At 41.3% G+C, this 22,596-nt stretch overlaps 1 protein-coding gene across 5 annotated transcripts in view; it reads right to left on the bottom strand.

Annotated features, from left to right (window-relative positions):
- Positions 1-5,049: 5,049 nt before the first annotated feature.
- Positions 5,050-22,596, bottom strand: part of LOC133507998 (MICOS complex subunit mic25-like) — an 88,230-nt gene continuing 70,683 nt past the window's right edge. Inside the window, exons 7-8 of one of the 5 annotated variants that reach the window (XM_061833651.1) lie at positions 6,301-6,330; positions 5,050-5,313 (exon numbers count right to left, since the gene is read on the bottom strand). In XM_061833651.1, the coding sequence (XP_061689635.1) occupies positions 5,290-5,313; positions 6,301-6,330 (54 nt within the window). In that variant the 3' untranslated portion in view covers positions 5,050-5,289. Of the gene's footprint in view, positions 5,314-6,300; positions 6,331-18,844; positions 18,896-21,607; positions 21,697-22,596 lie in introns of all 5 variants that reach the window. The other 4 variants (XR_009796959.1, XM_061833650.1, XM_061833648.1 and 1 more) reach the window with 4 other exon arrangements.

A 22,596-nucleotide genomic window follows, 5' to 3' on the forward strand; every position in this document is an offset into this window, starting at 1 on the left:
AGACCCCAGGGGATGACCCAGGACACGCTGGAGAGACTGTCTCTCGGCTGGCCTGGGAATGCCTTGGGATCCCTCCTGGAGAAGCTGGATGAAGTGGCTGGGGGAAGAGAAGTATGGCATACCAGGTCAAGCTACTGCCTCCATGACCTGACCTTGGAAAAGTGGTAGAAGATGGATGGATGAATGGTGTACTGCGACTGACTGGCAAACCCCGTGACTCTAACCAGGATAAGCGATGTTGAAAATAGAAGGATGGATGTTTATAACACAATGAGAGTTCAAATTAATATGTCTGACAGTGTCAATCAAAATTAAACATTATATTTGGGAGAGCATAATATTTGATACAGCTTATTTATTGGCTCTTATAGAATATTACATTATGGCTTCACTAATTCACTTCTCTTCAGGACCTTTTAACACCATCACACAAATCAAATAACCAACGATGCAAATACTAAGTGACAACTATTCAAAACGTACTTTTAACTTTTCCCGTCTCAGATAAGTCACTTCTAGATCATCAGTGCGGAGTGGCCATCCATCCTCAGTGTGTTGTGTGTGTTCCTGTATATAATATTAACCTTATTTATATTGACATCCATTTACTATACCACTTATCCGAATTACGGTAGTGGATGAGCTGCAGGGGATGCGGGCTAAACTTTAGGTTGGTTGCCAGGCAATCGCAGGGAACACGTAGACAGACAACAGCTCAATCTCACATTCAGAAAAAGCACAATTTAGACTGTTCAATTAAACTAAGACCCGTGCTTTTACAATACACGACGAAGTCTGAATACTTAGAATAAACGTCAGCACTGGGAAAACATGCAAACTTCACACAAGAATGGCAAGATCCAGATTCAAGCTGTGAAGCGGATGTGCACTTGATCACTGTGCCACCTTACCTTGTTTGATAAAAGCGGATTCAATTAGCAAGGGCGCTCCCTGGAAGTGTGTGCAACTAAATGGTGACAGTCAATAATGGAGTCACACTTTCCAATTAGGCTCCCTGGAAAAATCTCACATTTACAAAGCCAAGTTGGCTGGAGAAGGAGAAAAAGGGGGTAACGGAGAAACAGAGAGGTGTAGGAGCATCAAAGTGGATGCAGTCAAACAAGGAGCAGGTTGATGTGTGCAAACGTCTTGGAACTTTTATGTGACTGCATGTCTCTTACTTTCTGTGAATTGATCCCCATTAAGTCTTTCGAAAGGGCAGCGGTTTGTCAAAGTCTGACACCACCTCTCACTGGCTGACACCTCCTCAGTTGCATGGGGGAGTCGACACTAAAGAGTGCGGAGGCGAGCTGTTGAAGCATAGAAAACGTTAAATGACATGACGTGGGATAGGTTGAAACTCAAACAATCACCAGTCAGACGGCTGCGCTTAAAAGTGGAAAGAAGAAAAAGAAGTGTTAATTACAATATATGTCGGCTACAGGGGGGACATTAACAATTACATTTACCTATTGCTGTCAAGTGGGCCTCACAAATGGTCCAAGACTGGAAATCAATATTGCCGCAAAGAGAAGCATGTCTTCCAACCTCCACTAGCAGCTCATTCCTCCAATCTAAGCTGTGCCGGTTACCGTGGTAACCATAGTCCAAGGTCTTTTGCAGCATCGAGGCGAAGGTGCATGGTTGAGACTGAAGCTGGCATGGGCAACAAAATCTCTTTAAACGTCCTGGGCGGAGGAGGGGGGAGATAAGATGACAAGCATGTGATGTGCATGAAGAGATCGTAATTGCCTGAATGGAATAAAGCTGAGCTTCGCCCAGAAAGCAAACACCAGACCTCCACCAGGCCTGTTATCTAATTTCACACTCCTACCACATTCAATAAGGGCCAGTCTTCAATTTTCTTTTCACCCATTGTGCTCCTCTATCTGATATAACGCCAAAATATCCCTCATATTTCTCCAAATCAGTCAATTTAATTAAATGCTGCGTGTTTCTAATAAAAAGCAAATGGCACACAGCGGTGGCCGGACTTTCAGGTGGTGCTTGTCTCATCGGAAGATGACTGAACAGGAGAAGGCAATAATAGAGGCTGGTATTTGTAAAGAAATGTCAAGGAGGGAGAGGAGATACGAGAGTCACTGGTTGGAAACTCAAATAAGGCACAAGGTTCAATAAAGGCAATATGCGCGTCACGGCTATTGGTTCGGAGCAGACTAATCCTTGGTGAAGAAGTGACGTGTGGAGTAGGAGGTATTGACTTGAGTCTCAAACCCGCCTACACACACAACAATGTGGAGAGAAGATGCACACGTGCCTGAATCCATTTTTATCATGACATCATTGGCCCAGTGGTCAATTCGACTTTTTTGATGTATTGATCATCCCAAACTGTGATCAATAGGGTCAAAATATTTTCGTGTTACATGCTGGACTGTGGTCTTACACCAACCTGACAAGATAACATTCATCTGTCCATTTTCTTAGCTGCTTATCCTCAAATGGGTCGCAGGGAGTCCTGCACACAGTACACTTTGGACTGGTGGCCAGCCAATTGCAGGGCACATAGAACAAACAGTCACACTTACAACCGAGGATAATTTAGAGTGTCCGATTAATGTTGCATGTTTTGGGGATGTGGGAGGAAACGCGAGTGCCCGGAGAAAACCCCCGCAGGCACGGGGAGAACATGCAAACTTCACACAGGCGGGTCCGGGATTGAACCCGGGAGCTAAGAACTGTGAGGTTAACGCTCTCCAGCTGAGTCACCATGCTACTCGGCACGATAACATGTCTATTAGAAACAGCTAACATGATGCAGTACAGTTCTAAACCACATCAAACTACACAAAACAAAAACAAACAAAAAAAGACATTCTCTAAACGAGTGTCTCTGAAAATGAGTATTATAATGTTTGTGAAGTATGATTGTTGGTAACGCTCTGGTATTAGTGTCACTGTTATTAGATTCGACAAGCAGCCATTATGGTGTTGTTGGTTAGATATTGCCTGTGAACACTGAGACATGTGATTGTTCAGATAAAAGCCCGAATGAATAAATGAAGAATGATACGGCTTACTAATACATCAAAGCTTATCATCTTATCGTAGGTATCCTCGGAGAAATGCAAATATCAACAAAAGACCAATTGGTTTGGAGCTAAGATAGTAAGACAACTGAGGTGATGCTAAGACATTCCCTGATTGCTGATTTTATGTCATTTTTGGGGAAAAAAAGTCATACATTTTAGAACTGGAAATTGTGTGCTGAGAAAAGCTGACTTCACTCATTATGGAAAACTGCATCACCATTTCCATGAAACTTTGTTTGGGTAGTATTCAGCAAGCCAGAACATATTGGCTATTGGTGATTGTACAAGAATGTCATTTACTTTTGCCATTACAGTCCACTTGCTTTGATGCTAAGTGGGGTACGAAGATCCAGCAGATGGAGCTGTACCAACAGGGCTGGAGTGGAACCTGATAGCTTTTTAACTTCTTTTAGACAGACATTTTCTACATTATCCAATTTTGGGAGATGTGGGGTCTCTTCTGAATGCTAATGCAGATAATAACAGAGGTGGTATAAAGTATTTATGTATTTAAGAAAAAAAGGGTTCGAAAATGTTACTCACTTTATTTATGTACTGAAGAACCTGCGAAGTTGGGCACAGCCCCTTACTATTGAGGCTTTGCGACACCCTTCTATACCTGCTCGGGCCGGGTTCCGAGCATGAAGAGTCAATAACATGCAGGTGATTTTAACCTCTAATGGAAATGACAAAAAAGGCATACATTAACCAAACCTTTCTGTAAATAGCAAAAAACAAACAAACAAAATGCCAAGAATTGACATCGATCCTCCCTGCTTATTATTGCCTAGAGCTTAGAAAAAAGTTTAAACCACAGATTTACCAAAAACTATAAACCAAATGCATACTACGATTTGGTCATCTTATGTTACTGTCAAACAGATTATTTCCTGGAAAAAAAATACATGCAAGGAAAGTGCACATGTGCATGTGCATGTACACGCAGCAAAGACTACATGAAGAATGCACACCAAACTTTGCTAGTGTCCAAGTTACAGGAGAGATGTGCCACTTCAACTTCCTTGACACCAATTACAGCTGTCTTATGAGCGAGGGCTTGATGCCATTTTGTGGCATCATCAAGCAGTTTTCACCAAATCGCTAAAATCAGGTTCAGCAGGAAATTTTTTTTGGAAAAGGTGACTTTGTGAACAGTGAATAATATCACAAACAGGTCGACACTGACTGCGTTTATGTTTCAAACGTCACTAAAGCCTTTTTTGTGGAATTGAAACGTAATTATTTTGTTCGGATTGGATAATCTGAAGCAGTTGCCACCATAATACAACGGTTACAGCAAATTATTCACAACCAATCCACAAACTTGCAAATTATGTTTTAGCATTCAAAAAATGTATGAAGACTAGCAAGCCTATTAAACAAACATACTTCTCCCTACCTTTACTCTGATATGATTGTGGTGATTCATCACGCATAGTTGATGTCCCTCTATGTGGACATCATTGCGACACACGTGCACGCACTGGGTGAAAGGTCATTTGTGTGACTATAGGTGGTGCTGTGGGTTGTAATTCTGTGCGCTGACCTCCGGGGTTATCTGGAAGGTTCCTCCACACCTTGCTGCTAGCGCAACCCAACACGGTCACCATGGTAACAGCAGCGGGGACAATACGTGGCCTGTCCTCTGTTTTTTTCGTGAGCATCCACACACGTACTTTTGTGTGACCACACAAATGCGCAGAGGTTTACTATAACGGAACGGCATGACGCACAGCCACAAACACATTAATACACGCTCACTTCACTATTCATCTGTCCCCCACTTCATTTATACCTCATTTCCTTGGCTTCTCTCTCGATGAAATCACAAGCACAGCACACAATCAAGCCTCTGGGCCTTGTAAGAAGGCAGCACACGAGCCCATTTCCAGTCATTATTAGCATACTGTGACAAGAGACACAGCCATCGCACACGTTCACACATACAACACAACACAAAGACACACAGGCTGCAAGTCTCATCACCACCAGATCACCTGGATTTATTTCCGAGAAGGAAGGGGTGTGTCTGTGCAACTTGACAATAAATCAAGGAATCATACACTCGGGAAAGACAAATCAAGATAATGTAAATTATTAATTAATTCTTGTTGTTAATTAATTAATTATAAATAAATGGCTAACCGAAAGCAATGAAGGAGGAAAGAATTGAATGGATTTGACATGCGCGCATATTCTTCACTTTTGTTCTCCATGCTTTCTTGCTTGAGGCTTCTCATCCGTGATTGGTCAGTGAGCCCTGCAAGACAGAGAAGGGGGGGGGGGCACACACAACAACAACAACAGAGAGGCTCGTTTTAAAACTTTGAATGACTTCAGCATTAGGAAACAAAGTCAAGTGCTAAATGTGGTTCTGTTAAGGAGGTACTACAACTGGGGAGGATTCAAATTAACTAGAAAAGAAAGTTTCCACTATGCTTTTTAGCTGCTTACCAAATCAACCATACACTCAACAGCTTCTGGCTATTTATTTGAACCATCGTTCATGGCTACACACTGATGTGACAACCTACTCATGAACAACAACAACTGCGGTACACAGTGCAGCGTGAGGCTGAAATTACCCAATTGTGAATTGGACGTTCATTTTCATTCACTATTTGTACAGTAAACGAGGAGAAGAAATAATGAAAGAAATGTTGTCTGGGCCTTCATGCATCCATTTTCCATAGCGCCTTGTCCTTATTAGGGTCATGAGCAAGCTGGAACCAGTCCCAGCTCTACATGTGTGAAGGGGTTCCACTAAAATGCAACTAAAACCCGTGCTACCGGTGGCATCTATTTGTTCACACGCAAATTTAAACACCAAACCTTGCGTAGCCGGTGAGTCAATGAACAAAAGAGCAAGTCTAAAAAGAGATTTAAAAAAACAAAGCGCAACCAACATTTCTGTAGGTTAAATGATTCTCCCTTATTTTAGTTTTAGTTTTTAAATCTGGATGTGAAAATATTCACACTCAGGGCTGACCTCACCTCTGTTGGCAATTTATTCTTTTTTTTTTGCAGCATAATAGCTAAATGCTGCTTCACCATATTTGCTTTGGACATTCCATTATTAGACCTGAGTCAGTCAATCTCAGAGCCCTACTGGGTTTGTATTCCGTTAGCATTTCTTTCATGTATTCAGGACCTAAACCATGTAGTGATTTATAGAGCAGTAGCAGAACTTTAAATCTATTCTAAATCTGACTGGAAGCCATTGTAAAGACTTTAGAATTGGCCTTACATGCTCTGGCCGCTTTGTTCTGGTCACAACCTGAGGTGCAGCATGCAAGAAGATGAAAGACAGAAGACAGAAATACACACTGGAAGTTACATGAAGCATTTATGTACGTTGACAAAAGACTACAACTTAATCATACTATCAACAGTTTTTTTTAAATCTCCTTTTTACAGTGATTTCTTACTTATTCAATAAAGGTTTTATGATGGTGGCAGTTTGACCCAGCAAGAGAATATTTCCATTATTTGCTACGGCACAAAATGTGTACAACCCTAGATGCTCCATTGTAGCTAGGAAAAAGAGATACAGCAAACCCATTAAGAATTGCGCTAGTTGGAGCGGTGAAGGAGCCGATCAAAGCTGAGCCAGTCCCTGCAGTGTGCGACGAGACACCGCCTGTGTCAATATACATCCAAATACACAATCACAGACGGAGACACTGGGTGACAAGGTTAGTGAAGCATTAGCTTGTGGCTGCTGGGGAGGCAAGTTGGCATGCAAACTACCTCGATGCTCTTCTGGCAAGCAGAAATGCTGGCGGGCAGGTTAGTTGCGTACTTGCCAAGTACATCCGAGGGCATCGCAGCCTGTGCCACTGACTCGTAGATGAGCGGCAAATGTGACAAGACGACTTAAACTTTACTTTTCCTTTTCTACTCACGTTTGGAAACATAAAAGGGGAACTGTGCCTGTTTGCAAAGGTGCTAGCAAACACTACTTGTGTGAAGGCGGTTCGATTTGAGTGTGTGAGTCAGGATGTGATGCTATTGTCACCCAAATACTCAACAATTCGATGGGACATTATGCTTCATGCATAGTGTATGAAGTTGTTCCATAATTTTAAAATGATCCAAAATGCCTCCCACAGTACACACAGCTCAATATGATTCCTCTGGACCAAATTTGGCCCTTCGCCATCCACACTTGGATAATTTTACGATAGAAGCTTTTTATGCTCAACACATCAGGCAGGCAAATATTCTACCTCAAAAGGTGTGCTCGAGACTTAAGACTTTGCTGCTCTGTCGTGTACTGTGCACACCAACACACTTGAACAAAACTGGAACTCTATAATGAAAAAAGTTGAGTTTAAACTGTTTAAAGGTCACAATAATTCAACTTAACATTCATTTTTTATACGACTTGCAAAGAATGCTAAGGCGCTCCCAACAAAAGTGAGGGAATGGAACACACAGTTCTGTGTGGGGTTTTATACAGTAAATGTACGCACTACAACGAAAGCCTTTGCAATAACCAAGGCCACAGCCGCCATGAAAAAAAGCCAGCAATTGTATAGCAGGTAGGAAGAGGCGACAGTGAGGCCAAAATAGTTTCTTGACATGGCCTTCAGCTAAAAGTGAATATATTTTATAAAGGAAGAGTGACTATATTTGGGGTTCCAAAATATAATGGGGTATTTTAATATGCTGAATGGTTGGTGAAGGGTTGAGGACTTGCAGTTTTTGATACATAGATGTACGTCCCTATGATACAGTGCTGGTTCTCATCAGGGTCACTTGTCCCTATCCCAGCTGACTTTAGGTTGAGTGGGAAAACACACCGGACTGGTCACCAGCCATTTTAACACATTACTTTTTAACAAGAAAAGAATGGAAGATTTTACTCTATGTGTCATTCAATCTTAACTTTAACAGTGCTTAACGTAATTTTATGTTTATACTTTATGACAGTTAAAAATGTTTAAATGGGACTTTGTTTCTAAATATATTTCAAAATAATTGATGAAAATGTGCAAACACTGACAATTATGTAAGATTCAATTGTGGAGATGCAGCATTGAACTGTTGTTCACCATATTCATTTTTCAGATGTTTTGAGGATGGCTAAAATAGAGCCAGGGACCCACTACAACCTGTGCATGAGTTTCCACTCCCCCATAATATAATAACCAGAGACCATTCATTCACATCAGAAGTTATTTGGCGCCATTGCAAGTTATAATTACTTGGCCTATTTTTACCCCAGCGGTATGCAGTTAGCTAGCTAGCTATGATTGCACACCAAAAACAGCTCACTGTCATCTCAATTTCCAATAATATCATGTAGTTTGTGTTACTCGGGCTATTATTACATGATGTAATGCAAAGCATGATGGGTAGTAGGAAGTATATGCTCAGATGTCGGTAATGTGGACCCACACACCGAAACAACAACAATCATGGTAAAACATCATACTAGGGTCGACCACAATTATATGTAAATTACTATAGAACAAGAAAACCTTATAACCTAATTATAATATGGATCTGACGTAAAACTATTTAGGAGGGAATCACCAAGTAATCATTTTGGAATATAAATATATCAATGGAGGCAGCATGGTAAAGCGTTGGCCTCACAGTTTTGAAGTCCCGGGTTCAATCCTGGACGCGGCTTTGTGGAGTTTGCATGTTCTCCTCGTGCCTGCGTGGGTTTTCTCTGGGCGCTCTGGATTCCTCCAACATACCAAAAACATGCAACGTTAATTGGACACTCTAAATTGTCCCTAGGTGTGATTGTGAGTGCGGCTGTTTGTCTCCATGTGCCCTGCAATTGGCTGGCAACCAGTTCAGGGTGTACCCCGCCTCCCGCCTGTTGACAGCTGGGATAGGCTCCAGCACTCCCCGTGACCCTCGTGAGGATAAGCGGCAAAGAATATGGATGGATGGAAAAGCTCAATTGATGGAAAGTCAAGGATTGGTAATACACACAGGAAGAAGGGTTTCCCTGATATTTGGAGTCAATTTTGGGGGTCTGTATTGTACTCGAGAGTGTATTATAAATGGGAAATTACGGGTAACATTTTCTGAATGTGATATTGATGGCTAAGATCATGTAATGCAGACTGTATGAGGATAAACAAGATATCTGATCACATTTAAGGCCCAAGACTTGACTTAGGGAGGAACTTGTAGGTATTTCAAGTTGAATTTTAATAGTTTACACTGATCAATTTTAAACTATGTGAGCCCCAGGATGCACTAGACTTGAAAAAAAGGAGTACCAGCCCTGGAACAATAAGTCTCACACACACAACTCCGAGCGCTGACATTTTAAGTGATGTTGTTGCAGTCGAGTTAGATTTTTAGCACCTTAGCTTGCTGGCTAGTTGGCTTGTAGGCTAGCCAATGTAATGGTTCACTTTCCCTCAAACATGCCAGTTGTGTCCATTTATGGACCAAATGTGGCACAGAGGGTGTTACTACAACAATAATAAATGTATCCAGTCCTAAAAATCTCTTCACCAACAAACACAAATACGTGGGATGGGTTTTCAGCCATGCAACTAGAGACCCAAACTGAAGCTTCACACTTCAGGCTTCTCTGCTAATTTTTGTGCATCTCGGATGCGGGAGGCACATTAAATGATATCCCTGTCTTGTTGTTGATAATTACTCCTTGCTTTTATGGGATATTACAGACTTGATGCATGAAACATGAGCCTAGCAGGAAGAGGACCAACTGCATGTGTAGGGAATGCAAACAATAATGTTTCTGATACATTTATATATATTTTTTCCAAAGTATAGAACATCTGTGACATCAGATGCATGTTAAGTATTTCATTGTAATTTCTGTCTAGTGGTCTACAAGTGGCTCCCTAATCCACTTAAGTTGTTTACTGTAAAAATTGTTTATTCTGACAACGGTCTACAAAATAAATCCACGTTTAACATTTTTTTAAACATTTAAGTTTGGGAATATTATTGTGGACAAAGGTTAAGCATGTGCAGGTCCTCAATTTCCCATTCAGAGCATTACGTAAAACGCTACTCAGTATTATATTGAAATCCAAGTGAATCTCTTCACTTTTCCATGTATGTGGGATTAAACTATTACAGTTGAACATACAACTTCAGTTTGATATCGTTCCCTGAGATTAAAAAGTTTGTTGATGCTAGATGTAAACAGAAAACCTTTGTCCCCGCCACCCCCAAACTCCTCCGCCCACACACAAAACACACAGCAAAGAGGCATTTCTTCCACCTGCTAGTTTCCATCCAATTAGTGAGCAGCGTGAGGTGTTGGAGAATTGTTGAGTTGGTTGACTGGAAATCTAATTCAAACGGTAGTGATGTCAACGCAACAGGATACACGCGACGGCTGTGTTCGCACTTCCGCAATCATCAGATAATTGGTAACAGAGATGGTGCAACCACACCTTGAACGCACATCAATTAACAAAGAAATATTGACACACATGATTGGAGAACAAAAGTAAATGAAAAAAAAAAAACATTTGCTCACTCGGCCCTTTGTCAGTGAAAAATAAAAATAATAGACAACTGGAAAATCAATAACTGTCTTCTCTGCTCAGCGCAAACTGCACTCAGCTTGCCTTTCCCTTGGGAGGCCAGGAGACAGTTGCCAGGCAAACAGTGCAATCAGACATCATCGTGGCACTATTGTTGTTTTTTGTAGTTGTTTTTAAACAAAATACACACATAAGGTCATTGATTACACTCCCTTGTTAGACAACCTTGTGAGTCAATTTGTTAGCCTTTATACAGACAGGACCAAGTGTTGTCCAGTCTTGGATTTCTGTTAGCCACACGGGATGGTTTTACAGGTTGACTTCAACACTTTTACCCTTCATTCATTCAAATACCTTATTTTGTGCACAAATACAATGGACGTATTTTCTATCTTTCCCAACCAAGTACAGATTTATTTAAAAATGGTAATAATAATCTATTAACACGTATAGCTGCTCATAATTATGTATTTGTTTTTCCCCTCACAAAAAGTCACATCTGAAGCCATAGCAAGCATGCTTGGGCGACTACTACATTAATGATAGTGGACATGGTAATCACTAATTTGATGTGCTGGTAAGAGTAAATGAACAACTTTCCCCCGCTGAGTCACAATTTTCCAATAAAGTGCGTCAGGCATGAAATGAAGAAAGACACACAACAGCTCAAACATGGCAGGAGGGAATTGATCAGCTGATACGTGGAAGTGGAGGCCAGCAGCATAGATAAGAGGTTTAGCTGGCTATTGTATATGATATAGATTCCAGCCAATGAAAACAGCTAATCATGATGTGGTGTGTGCCTTCACAGGATTGCCTTGGAGATGATGGATGACAGAGAGGCGGGATGGAATACAGAGAGATAGAGACAAATATCCAAGCTCGTGTAGGTGTGCATGGGTGTAGGTGTATATTGATATTCACACATGCGTGCCTATATCAAATTTTTATTTTCAAGTGTGTCACCAAGCACAGTATGTAACAGGAAATTCAATAAGTAACAGTCATCACCATAGTGGATATTTTTAGTTCATTGGGACATACTTTGCCAAACCAAGCTTTTCCTACTATTTGGGATGTAACATTGTCTCTGTGATGCTTCAGTAAACATGAAATATGAAGTAAAACCATCCACACATAAGATCTAGACATTTTTTATCAGGTCACATGAATTTCTCAATCTTTTTGGTATCACTCTGGAAGATCTCCGCCTTCCCTTTCTGCTTCCCAGCCAGCGCTGTCAACATAAACACTGTGCTCTCATAGGTGCGTCGGTCCTCTACATGGAGGCAACCAATTAGAGAAAAGAGAGCACTCTAAGCCAAATATGGACAAAGGGGATACAAAAGTGGGTCAAACAGAAGTAGCTGCCAGAGAGGCTTTTTCTGGACTCTTAAATGACAAAACCACAGTTGTTTTTTTTAATGAAATGTACACTTATACTAAATAAGTCCATGTTACAAAGTGTCTCAAAGAAAGTCTAAATAGCCAATATGGGACCTTTAAAGGTCAAGTGTCATCCCTATAAACATTCTAAAATAGATATTGTAATGAAAAATAAATATAACATGATTCACTTCAATGTCTATGGGAAAAAATAAATATGAACGGAGAGCGCGTCATCCACGCGCAAAGTTGCAGAAGTGTCATTCTACGACATCCAAGTGGTCGCCATATTGCTGCATCCGCTGTCCGTGACATCACCCGGACATTCGGCAATGAAAACCCGCAGTGGACCTAACTATGGGAGACAAACACGCCTCTTCTGACACAGGCTCTTTTCGAAGAAGAGAACATCTCACAACCGAGTGAAGAGACTGGGGCTGTATTACCCTATTGTTTCGAGCCATATTCAAATGAGATGCATCACGGCCAAACCGCCTCCCTGTCCGATCCACTTCTGCGGCGGAGATGAGCCATCGCGGTTCATCGCAACTGGCCGGTGTGGCTCATTTTCGGCGCCGAAGTGGCTTATCACGGAGCCGAGCCATGGTGCATTAAGGCGTTGTTCATAGCCACCGCAGTTCGCGATGAACAACACCGTTGAGCCAGGGCGCTTTACGGTGTTGTCGTCGCACGCGGCTGAGTGCGGCATTGTCCCCAAAGTTCTTCCTTCGCTGGCGAGGCGATGAAGCAGCCTTCACCAGTGAACCCGACGCCGTCCAACACGCACATCGACACATTTAGCACGCCTGTCATACGTACGCGGATCTTTTGTTACGTTATGAGAAACTATTATTTTTTTTAGTAGCTGTATACATACCAACCTGTCATTTGGAACCCACGAAGCTCTTGTCCTCTGCACCCGTGCAATCCATTTTTCATGACGAACCGGGTCTCTTGCAAACTTATGAAGGGTAAATCCATCCTCCCGAGTGTTCAAGCAATGTTCAGCCAGCATTTTAGCTAACATGAAGGAACAATGAGCTACCTTCCCGCAGGTTAAACTAATAGAAACAAACGAGTCCACTTGGGGGCACTTCTGTACCTTAGGTCACTTCCTTCTCCTTCTCGAAAACAAATCCCTCAAGAGGATTTTCATGGCATGAGCTACAAAAAAAGCCATATGTCAAAATCATGTTTTGTGGTGAAAAGAACGCATGGGCCCATATTGGCTGGCATTTTTTTCTTTAACAACATACTAATAATCATCCATTTCATGACAGTGGCCCTTTAGTGCAAGCTTGTCCTAATGTAATAAGTACAGTATAAGTAAGTCATATGCCTGGTTTGCATGGAGACATGAGAGTCAGGTTACAAGACCAAACCAAATCAAAATGCTCCATATAAACACATCAATTGGAATAGAGAATCACAGGAGAATTTCAGTTTCACAGGAGTGGAATATTCCTTTTCCCAAACCGATCAAAATTAAAATTTTCATCATGTAAACGATGACTCGGAATGATGACAGGCTAGAGTCTGTGTGCATGTGATCCATCTTAATGTAAAGTCGCTATGGCGTCCTCGTTTACGGATTTGAAAATATAGCTGCTTCAAAACAGAGGTGGTCTAAAATGAAGGTGTTTTTCAGTACTGTTCCTTGAGTAAAAATACAACATTCACAACTACGTTCCTAGACAAATGGGCTAACTCTAGCTTAATGAATTACGTGGTGTTTACATTGATCTGCGTGTCATAACATCTGTAAAAAGGATGTTCTGATTGAACACAGTGACCCTTGTAAATGCCAGTTTGGAATAAATCACATCACTAGTAACCAGTTGAGCGGAGCACTTCAAACGGAATGACAAAAAAGTCTTCATGGATACATAAGCTCCAATCAGTGTGGGAGGTATATCTTCATAACAACACATTTTTCCACAAATTTCTTGACAGAAATACTGTACTGTGTTAAGAGAACTGGACACAAGAAGGAGTCTCTCCTTTCAACTCTGCGTTTCCATGCATCTGGTTCATGTCAGTGTACTGTGTTGGCTTCTCCCAGAGCAGTTTTTCCAGGTGTTGAATAATAACAATGAATTGGACTGAGACAGGGTGTGGTAAATGTTTAAAGACATGATGAAAGTGAAATGCTGGCTATACCTGATGTGCAACAGGGACAGGATCAGCAACAAGTGGGAAAAATATATATACAGTGCCCTCCATAATTATTGGCACCCCCGGTTAAGATGTGTTAAAAGCCTTAAAATAAATTCAGTGTTTATTGCAGAAGAATAGTGGCACACTGAATATTTTAGGAAAATGTAACCTTCAACTCAAATGAATTGTAAGAAAATAAAAAAATCCCTGAATAAAAAACAATTATTTTTCATTAAATCACCTGTTCCACAATTGGCACCCTTAACAATCCCCAGGAAATAAATATAATTGAAGCATTTCTGTCATTTCTACAGTAGTTTACAACGTTTACCAGATTATGTAGGAACATTTAATTAGTAATTCATCACTTCCTGTTTCCCTGGGGTATAAATATGATGTGACACAGAGGCCATTTCTCTTATCCACTCTTAAACATGGGAAAGACAAAGGAACACAGCATACAAGTGAGGCAGATGTGCGTCGACCGACACAGGTCAGGCAGAGGCTACAAGAAAATTGCCACTCAACTGCAGCTGCCCATATCCACTGTGAGAGGAATAATTAAGAAGTTCAAAACAACTGGAACAGTGGTAAACAAGCCTGGACGAGGACCCACGTTTATTTTGCCATCACGCACAGTCCAGAGGATGGTAAGAGAAATCAAAAGATCTCCAAAACTCACTGTTACAGAATTACAACAAATGGTAGCATCGTGGGGTCACAAAGTCTCCAAATCAACCATCAGGCGCTGTCTACACGCCAACAAGCTGTTTGGGAGGCATGCAAGGAGAAAACCTTTCCTCACTCACAATCATAAACACAAACTTCTGGAGTTCGTCAAGCGGTATTGGGGCTTCAACTGGGACCGTGTGCTGTGGTCAGATGAGACCAAGATTGAGCTTTTTGGCAACAAACACTCTAAGTGGGTCTGGCGTGCCACGAAAGATGCGCATGCTGAAAAGCACCTCATACCCACTGTGAATTACGGGGGTGGGTCAGTGATGCTGTGGTGCTCTTTCACTTCCAAAGGCCCTGAGAACCTTGTTAGGGTGCATGGCATCATGAATGCTTTGAAATACAAGGACATTTTAAATCAACATCTGTTGGCCTCTGCCCGAAAGCTGAAGATGGGTCGTCACTGGGTCTTTCAGCAAGACAATGACCCTAAACATATGACCAAATCTACACAGAAATGGTTCACCGGACACAAAATCAAGCTCCTCCCATGGCCATCTCAGTCCCCAGACCTCAACCCCATTGAAAACCTGTAGGGTGAGCTGAAGCGGAAAGGACCCAGGTCTCTGGATGATTTAGGGATTCTGCAAAGAGGAAAGGCTGAAGATCCCTCTTTCTGTGTTTTCCCATCTTGTAAAACATTATAGGAGAAGATTAGGTGCTGTTTTTTTGGCAAAAGGGGGGTTGTATAAAGTATTAACACCAGGGGTGCTAATAATTGTTACACACGTTATATATTTCTTTATGTGGGATTTTTTCCCCACTGAATAAATGCACTCGTATTGAAGATTGGATTTTTCTCTTTTTTTTCCCCATTAAGGTCCCATATTATTTCGGAAAAAAAAATATTAGAAGCTAAAGAACACATCTTAACCATGGGTGCCAATAATTATGGAGGGCACTGTATATATAGCTGCACGGTGATGCAGCTGTAGAGTTTTGACCTCACAGTTATTAATTTGACACACTAAATTGCCCCTAGGTGTGATCGTGAGTGCGACTGTTGTCTGTCTCCGGATGCCCCTTCGATTGATTGGCAACTAGTTCAGTGTGTACCCTGCCTTCTGCCTGATGACAGGGGGGATTGGCTCCAGCACTCCCACGACCCTCGTGAGGATAAGCGGCTCAGAAAATGGATGGATGGATACACACACACACACACACACACACACACAATATTGATGCAGGGTTTATCCAGATCGACAAATGGGTTGAATTTGAGCATTTGTCCTGGCTTTCATCCAGTTGCTTGGCTTCCCCCAAATTATCAGAGAATACTATTTTTTAGCAACTCCGTTTGTTTGCCTCTTTCACTAATATTTCAAATTTAATCACTTTCTATTTCATTTCTCCCTTTTGACAAACTCCCACATTTTCAATGGTGAAACGCATCAAGGCTGCCAAAAATTCTATACCCACTTTTAAATATGGCAGTCTCCAACACATTTACATCTGTTGCCAACAGCGAACGCAATTTGTTAAGGGTAAGTGAACACCCAATTTAACGCCCACAATTTGGGATCTTAGTGAAACATCACAATCTTAGTAAATCACATGCATGCTGCCCAGCATCAGTGTGCACCATCTGTTAGAGTAAAACATGCTGGTTAGCGATCAGTCAGTATTTGGGATCTTGGGAAATATGGCCCCAAGATGGATATACATTTAAATGCAGGACATTTTCTCAAGATAGAAAAACAACTGTTATTGGAATTTCTATAGCCACTCTAAGTAAAATTTCAAAGCAAGTCAAATGGTTTGTCGATGGTGTAAAGCGGAGAGGTGGCATTGACATACATTTTAGGATTATACAGAACAGCTTTCACCATAATTTGCTACTTCGGGACTTTGGACATTCGATTGTGTGAACATTATTTGATAAACACTTTCATTGCATTATTTTTAAAATGGAATAATCACTAAAAAAAGCAAGAGGTTTTTTCTTCTCCCTTTATAACCATCCTTCCATTTTCTTAGCCGCTTTTCCTCACAGGGTCGCGGGAATGCTGGAGCCTGTCCCAGCTGTCATTGGGCAGGAGGCGGGGTACACCCTGAACTGGTAACCAGTCAATCACAGGGCACATAGGAACAAACGAGCAGTCACACTCACAATCACACCTAGGGGCAATTTAGAGTCATTAATGAACAAAGTGGTGCCCCCTTATATTCAATTTATTTAAAACTGTCATTAAAAAATAACTGCACATGTATACCCACATTATGAATTGTGTTATTGAGTTTGATTTGTTGTCTTTAGGGGAGAAAAAAAAAAAACAGTTAACGAATTTTCCAGTGCCCGTGACCCTAGTGAGGGGTAGCGGTACAGAAAATGCATGGATAGATGAATTAACTAAGATCCCTATACTTTAATTGAGCATTATTGACAATAAAGGCCATTTATTGCAAGCTACTGCTTCTTTCTGCACAGAATGTTCACAAACTAATTGCAGAAAGTATTTTTTGCCTTGATGTGGTCAAAGTTTTGCATTCTACTATGTGCTATTGTAGCACTCAATGCTAAAGCAAGCGCTGTATTTATCTGCTGAATATGGTGGCAATGTTCTCAGTCCACTCAAAGTGATTGTATCTGTCCAGAATATTTTGAATTCTGATCACAATGTGTATGATTAGAGTGGCTCATAACTACCAACTACTTGTGTGGCACAAGAATCAGACTTGCATCGCCATATGTAGGATTATTATAGCTAAATTGCTGTGAATGCAGAACTGAAAAAAAGGCTGGTCTGTTATAGATTTTTTAAGTAAATACAGCTTTAAAATGACAACATTGTATGTAATCATATTGAAATGTTGTACAGCATGTGTGTAGTCTTTTGATTGCCTCTGGTGATATCATCATACACACTATTCATGTACAAATTCACATGTTCCAGTCACTTGTTGCAGCTATATATTCTGTAATCACTGCAAAACCAGAGTGGCACTTAATCGAGCTTCTCCAAGGCCAGCGCGCACTCACACACCAGGGTGGACAAATGCTTCCTCTGGGAGACTGATGGGTTTAAGTGGGTTAAGTGTGTGGAATAAAAAGGCAAGTGTCTCTCAAATGCTGTCTGGCCCTTTGAATGATTTTAAAAAGGGGCGCAAATAGTTTTTGCATCCTACAAATTGTTGGCAGCAGAGGCTGAGTATGTTGTGGAGGAGGGTGATGACACTTGCAGTAAGTGGTGGTCTGAGAAACATTTGTTCTTCAATGTGACTTTCACAATGGGGGAATTTGCTAGATGAGGATAGAAAAGGCCTAGAAACTCAGTTTTAAACTGAAGCGTTCCATAAACATACAGTTACTTTGGTGGAAAATGAACTGATCAATATTTTATTGTAGGTATATGAACAATGACGATCTTCACAAATCCTGTGTGGGTGTGCAGACGTTTTGCAGCAAATTTCCATAGAAACCTAAAATACTATTGTGGGATATTTTAGGTCAATATGCCAAAAAGAGGCACCAGGATGGTTGGACGACTGGACTACGACTTGAGTATACGCCGATAACCACATAACCAATTGTACCTGTCGTCCATTCCTTTTTTCGCCTATATGACTCAAATGTAGATGTGTGATACAGATGGAAGTATACTGGCCATATGTCACAAAGTGACGACACCAAACAAACCTTTTAAGGACCATGTATAAATGTAACATCAGTCCTGGAAAAGATCTAATTTTACGTGAAATGGTTTAAAAAAAAAAGTTCAGCTGACGGCCCCAAAAATGAGTTAAGTTAAGCTCAGCTCCAAATTAAAAATTTTGAACAAAGTTTACTGAAACTAAAATACACTGGTTATTTTTTTTCTCTCAGTGTGTTGCAGACAGAATACTATATACTTTATACTAGCACTTCATTCCCCTCATATTGCCACCTATTTATTCAGTATACACTCTTAACCAGTTGCAGGTCTCACCCTACAAACTCAAAAACATGAGAAAAAACTCGCTTGAATGGGTTTCCATTCATTCATTCATCTTCCATTCTGGCAGTCGTGTGCTTACCTGCTATCTTGGGCTTTAGGAGCTTTGTTGAAACTGGTGGAATATTTATCACTGAAAAACAAGTGAAATACTAAGCTCTCATTTTTTTAACAACTAGGCAAAAAGACTGCCAAACAGAAGAAGAGTGATGGGAGCTCAGCAGTCACTGTGGTTTGACGAGTGCTTGCAAATCTGCACAGTCGAGCACGAAAAATCACGTGCGTAAAATTTATGAATAGAAAAAATACATATTGAAAGACGTCGCTTATTTTGTGTAGTCTCGACATTAATTTACGTGTTCATTTCATAAAAGGTAACAAAACAAGCCTGAGCCTAAACAATCAGTACTCACTCGGAAACAGGAAATGCAAGTTAACCGTACTGAGCATGTGCGGAAGTGTTGCCAAAAGCACATGTTCCGAGGTTCTTCACGTACTGTGAACGCATTTACGTCGAAAGTCATCAACATAATGAGCCATGTCAAAGGAAATTCAGTTACCCCACGGGTGCTCAATGCGTCGATCGCGAGGCAGTTTTGGTTGCTCGTGTGACGGCGTGCCCAAAAAAAAAATAATAAAAAATCATCCACCTCGCTGCTTGATTCAGGTGTGGCCAATACGTCGAGCGCACGCACATAAACACACGTTCTACCAAGCCGGCCTCCCATTTATATATATTCAGTTGCAGCGTGCATTAACTTTATATCTGCAAGCATGACTGACCACACCCGTACATTGTTCAAATGTGAGTGACTGGACCTCAGGTAGGTGAGATAATTCACAAGAGATGGGAAACTTTCAGCATTTCTGGTGAAGAACCTAAACATAGCAACTGTGGCATAAGCAGGATTGGCTTGTTTACAGTGCTAATGCTAGCAATAATTTGCTAGAACTACTATTGTGTTGAAACTGGACGGTGTTCCCTCTGAGTATTTATTTCAACTATGCACTTTCATCATCACATCCCTCAGTGATGTATTTGCAATTGAATGGTCTTATATCAGCATTCTTTACACACAAAATATTTTCCCATATGGGTCCTTATTTCCAGCTCCTTACCAAGAATATATCAGCTATTGAAATGTCTTACTTAAAATGCTACTCATTAATTTGCTTTCTGCCTTTTATCTCCTCTCTCTCTCCAGCCCTAAGAAACTCCTCGCCCATGCACCTGGTTCCAATCAGCAATCATCAAACCCTGCACTTAAGCCTGCCAGATCCAGTGTTCCAGCACCAGAGTATTTGCGCACTTGCTATCTGGTATCTGGCTCTTGCATAAAAAATCTTGCTTGTGAAGGAAAAGATTACTTGTTTACCTCGGTACAAACATATCCTCTTGTGCTCTCTTCTTACAGCGCCTTCCCGTGTCTCCCCACTCTGCTGCCTGCCTGAACCACATTGCCAAGCTCCATCACCTGCTCATGCTGCCACTTCCATCACCCTCCCAGATCCTGCGGACCACCATCATGCCTTGGAAATCTAGACCTCACGCTATCCCCAGACAAACCATTACTGACTGCTTCAGTCCAATACCATTTGGTTGCAAGCTGTGGCATGTGAATCCTGAACCCCAAATATGCCGGGGTTCAAGGCAGACCTAAAATAATACCTTGTGGTACACCCTTAACAAGCAACACAGTTGATGGCAACATTTTCATTGCTGGATGACTTTCCCTTAAATCAATGAAAATGTTTTCTTCTGGTGTCAAAACGAAATATCCAAGGCACACAAAAAAAACTCGTCAAGTAGGTATGAAAACACAGTATGTATATCAGGTTTGCAAGACTTAAAATGTTCCCAACCTACTGATAACTAAGTCTTTGTGAGCTGACATTCAATCCACATCATTAAACACAACACACACAGACCTAAGGTCCCATATGCATGACAATGACCCAACCTGAGACAGATAAAGACAGGAGGCATAGATGGGGGGGATAGCAGACATCAGGTTCAAGGCCTGCATGTGTGTGTGTGCGTGTGTGTGTATCAATCATAAAACATAAAAGGACTTTTGAGTGAGTATGATAAAAGCTGGGATGCTGTAGATAGTGAATTGAGTGAACCTCGCGAAATAAAGTGAGACAAAATCCTGTGATGCTCAGATCAGACACTGGTATAAAATGGGAGATGATAGAATGCTGGTTTTACTGGCTGATTCTTTGACAAAGGTAGAGTGATTGACAAAAAAAACCCGATCCATTATTTACAAAGCCAATTCCAATTAAGAAAGTTGAGGAATGCTCGTCAGACACTTGTTTGGAACATCCCACAGGTAAACCAGGTGATTGGGAACATGTGGGTACCATGATTGGGTATAAAAGGAGCTTGGCTGAATTGCTCAATCATTCACAAGCAAAGATGGGCTGAGGTTCACCTCTTTGTGAACAAGTGCATGAGAATATAGTTTGTTTTAAGACAATGTTCCACAACATACAGTCGCAAGGAATTTGGGAATTTCATCTACTGTCCAGATGATCATCAAAAGGGTCAGAGAATGTGGAGAAATCACTGAATGGACTCAGCAAGCCCAAAAACCAACATTGAATGGGCGTGACCTCTGGTCTGGTGGCACTGTATCAAAAATTGGCATCAATGTGTAAAGGATATCATCACATGGGCTCAGGAACACTCCAGAAAACTAATGTCAGTAAATACAGTTTGGCACTACATTCATAAATGAAACTTAAAATTGTACTATGCAAAGCAAAATCCATTTATCAACAAGACACAGCTACACTGCCAGTTTATCATATACAGTGAAGAAAATAAATATTTGAATACCTTGCTATACTGCAAGTTCTCCCACTTGGAAATCATGGAGAGGTCTGAAACTTTCATAGGAGGTGCATGTCCTCTGTGAGAGAGATAATCTAAAAAGAAAAATTCAGAAATCACAATGTATCAGTTTTTAATAATTTATTTGTGTCATACCGCTGCAAATAAGTATTTGAACACACATTTGGTACACTGGCCTCTGTTTGCAATTGCAGATGCCAAACGTTTCCTGTAGTTGTTCACCAGGTTTTCACACACTGCAGGAGAGATTTTGTCCCAATCCTCCACACAGATATTGTGTAGCTCAGACAGGTTTCAAGGCTGTCGCTGAGAAACACAGAGTTTCAGCTCCCTCCAAAGATTTTCTATTGGGTTTAGGTCTGGAGACTGGCTAGGCCACGCCAGAACCTTGATATGCTTCTTACGGAGCCACTCCTTGGTTTTTCTGGCTGTGTGCTTCGGGTCATTGTCATGTTGAAAGACCCAGCAACGTTCCATCTTCAATGCTCTGACTGAGGGAAAGAGGTTGTTCCCCAAAATCTCACAATACTTTGCCGCAGTTATCCTCTCAGTACAGTGCACTCAACACAGTGCAGTCTTGTTCCATGAGGAGAAAAAAAAACTCAAAGCATGATGCTATGCTTCACAGTAGGGATGGTGTTCTTGGGATGAAACTCATCATTCGTCTTCCTCCAAACACGGTTTGTGGAATTATGACCAAAATGTTCCATTCCAGTTCCACAAAACTTTCTCCCATGACTCCTCTGTATCATCCAAATGGTCATTGGCAAACTTAAGGCAGGCCTTGACATGTGCACCTTCAATGCCATGCATGATTTCAAACCATGACGTTTTAGTGTATTACCAACAGTCCCCTTGGAAACGGTGGTCCCAGCTCTTTTCAGGTCATTGACCAAGTCCTGTCGTGTAGTCCTGGGGTGATTCCTCACCTTTCTAAGGATCACTGAGACCCCACAAGGTGATATCTCGCATGG

The sequence above is a fragment of the Syngnathoides biaculeatus genome, chromosome 10, assembly GCF_019802595.1.
Source record: "Syngnathoides biaculeatus isolate LvHL_M chromosome 10, ASM1980259v1, whole genome shotgun sequence".
Lineage (NCBI taxonomy): Eukaryota > Metazoa > Chordata > Actinopteri > Syngnathiformes > Syngnathidae > Syngnathoides > Syngnathoides biaculeatus.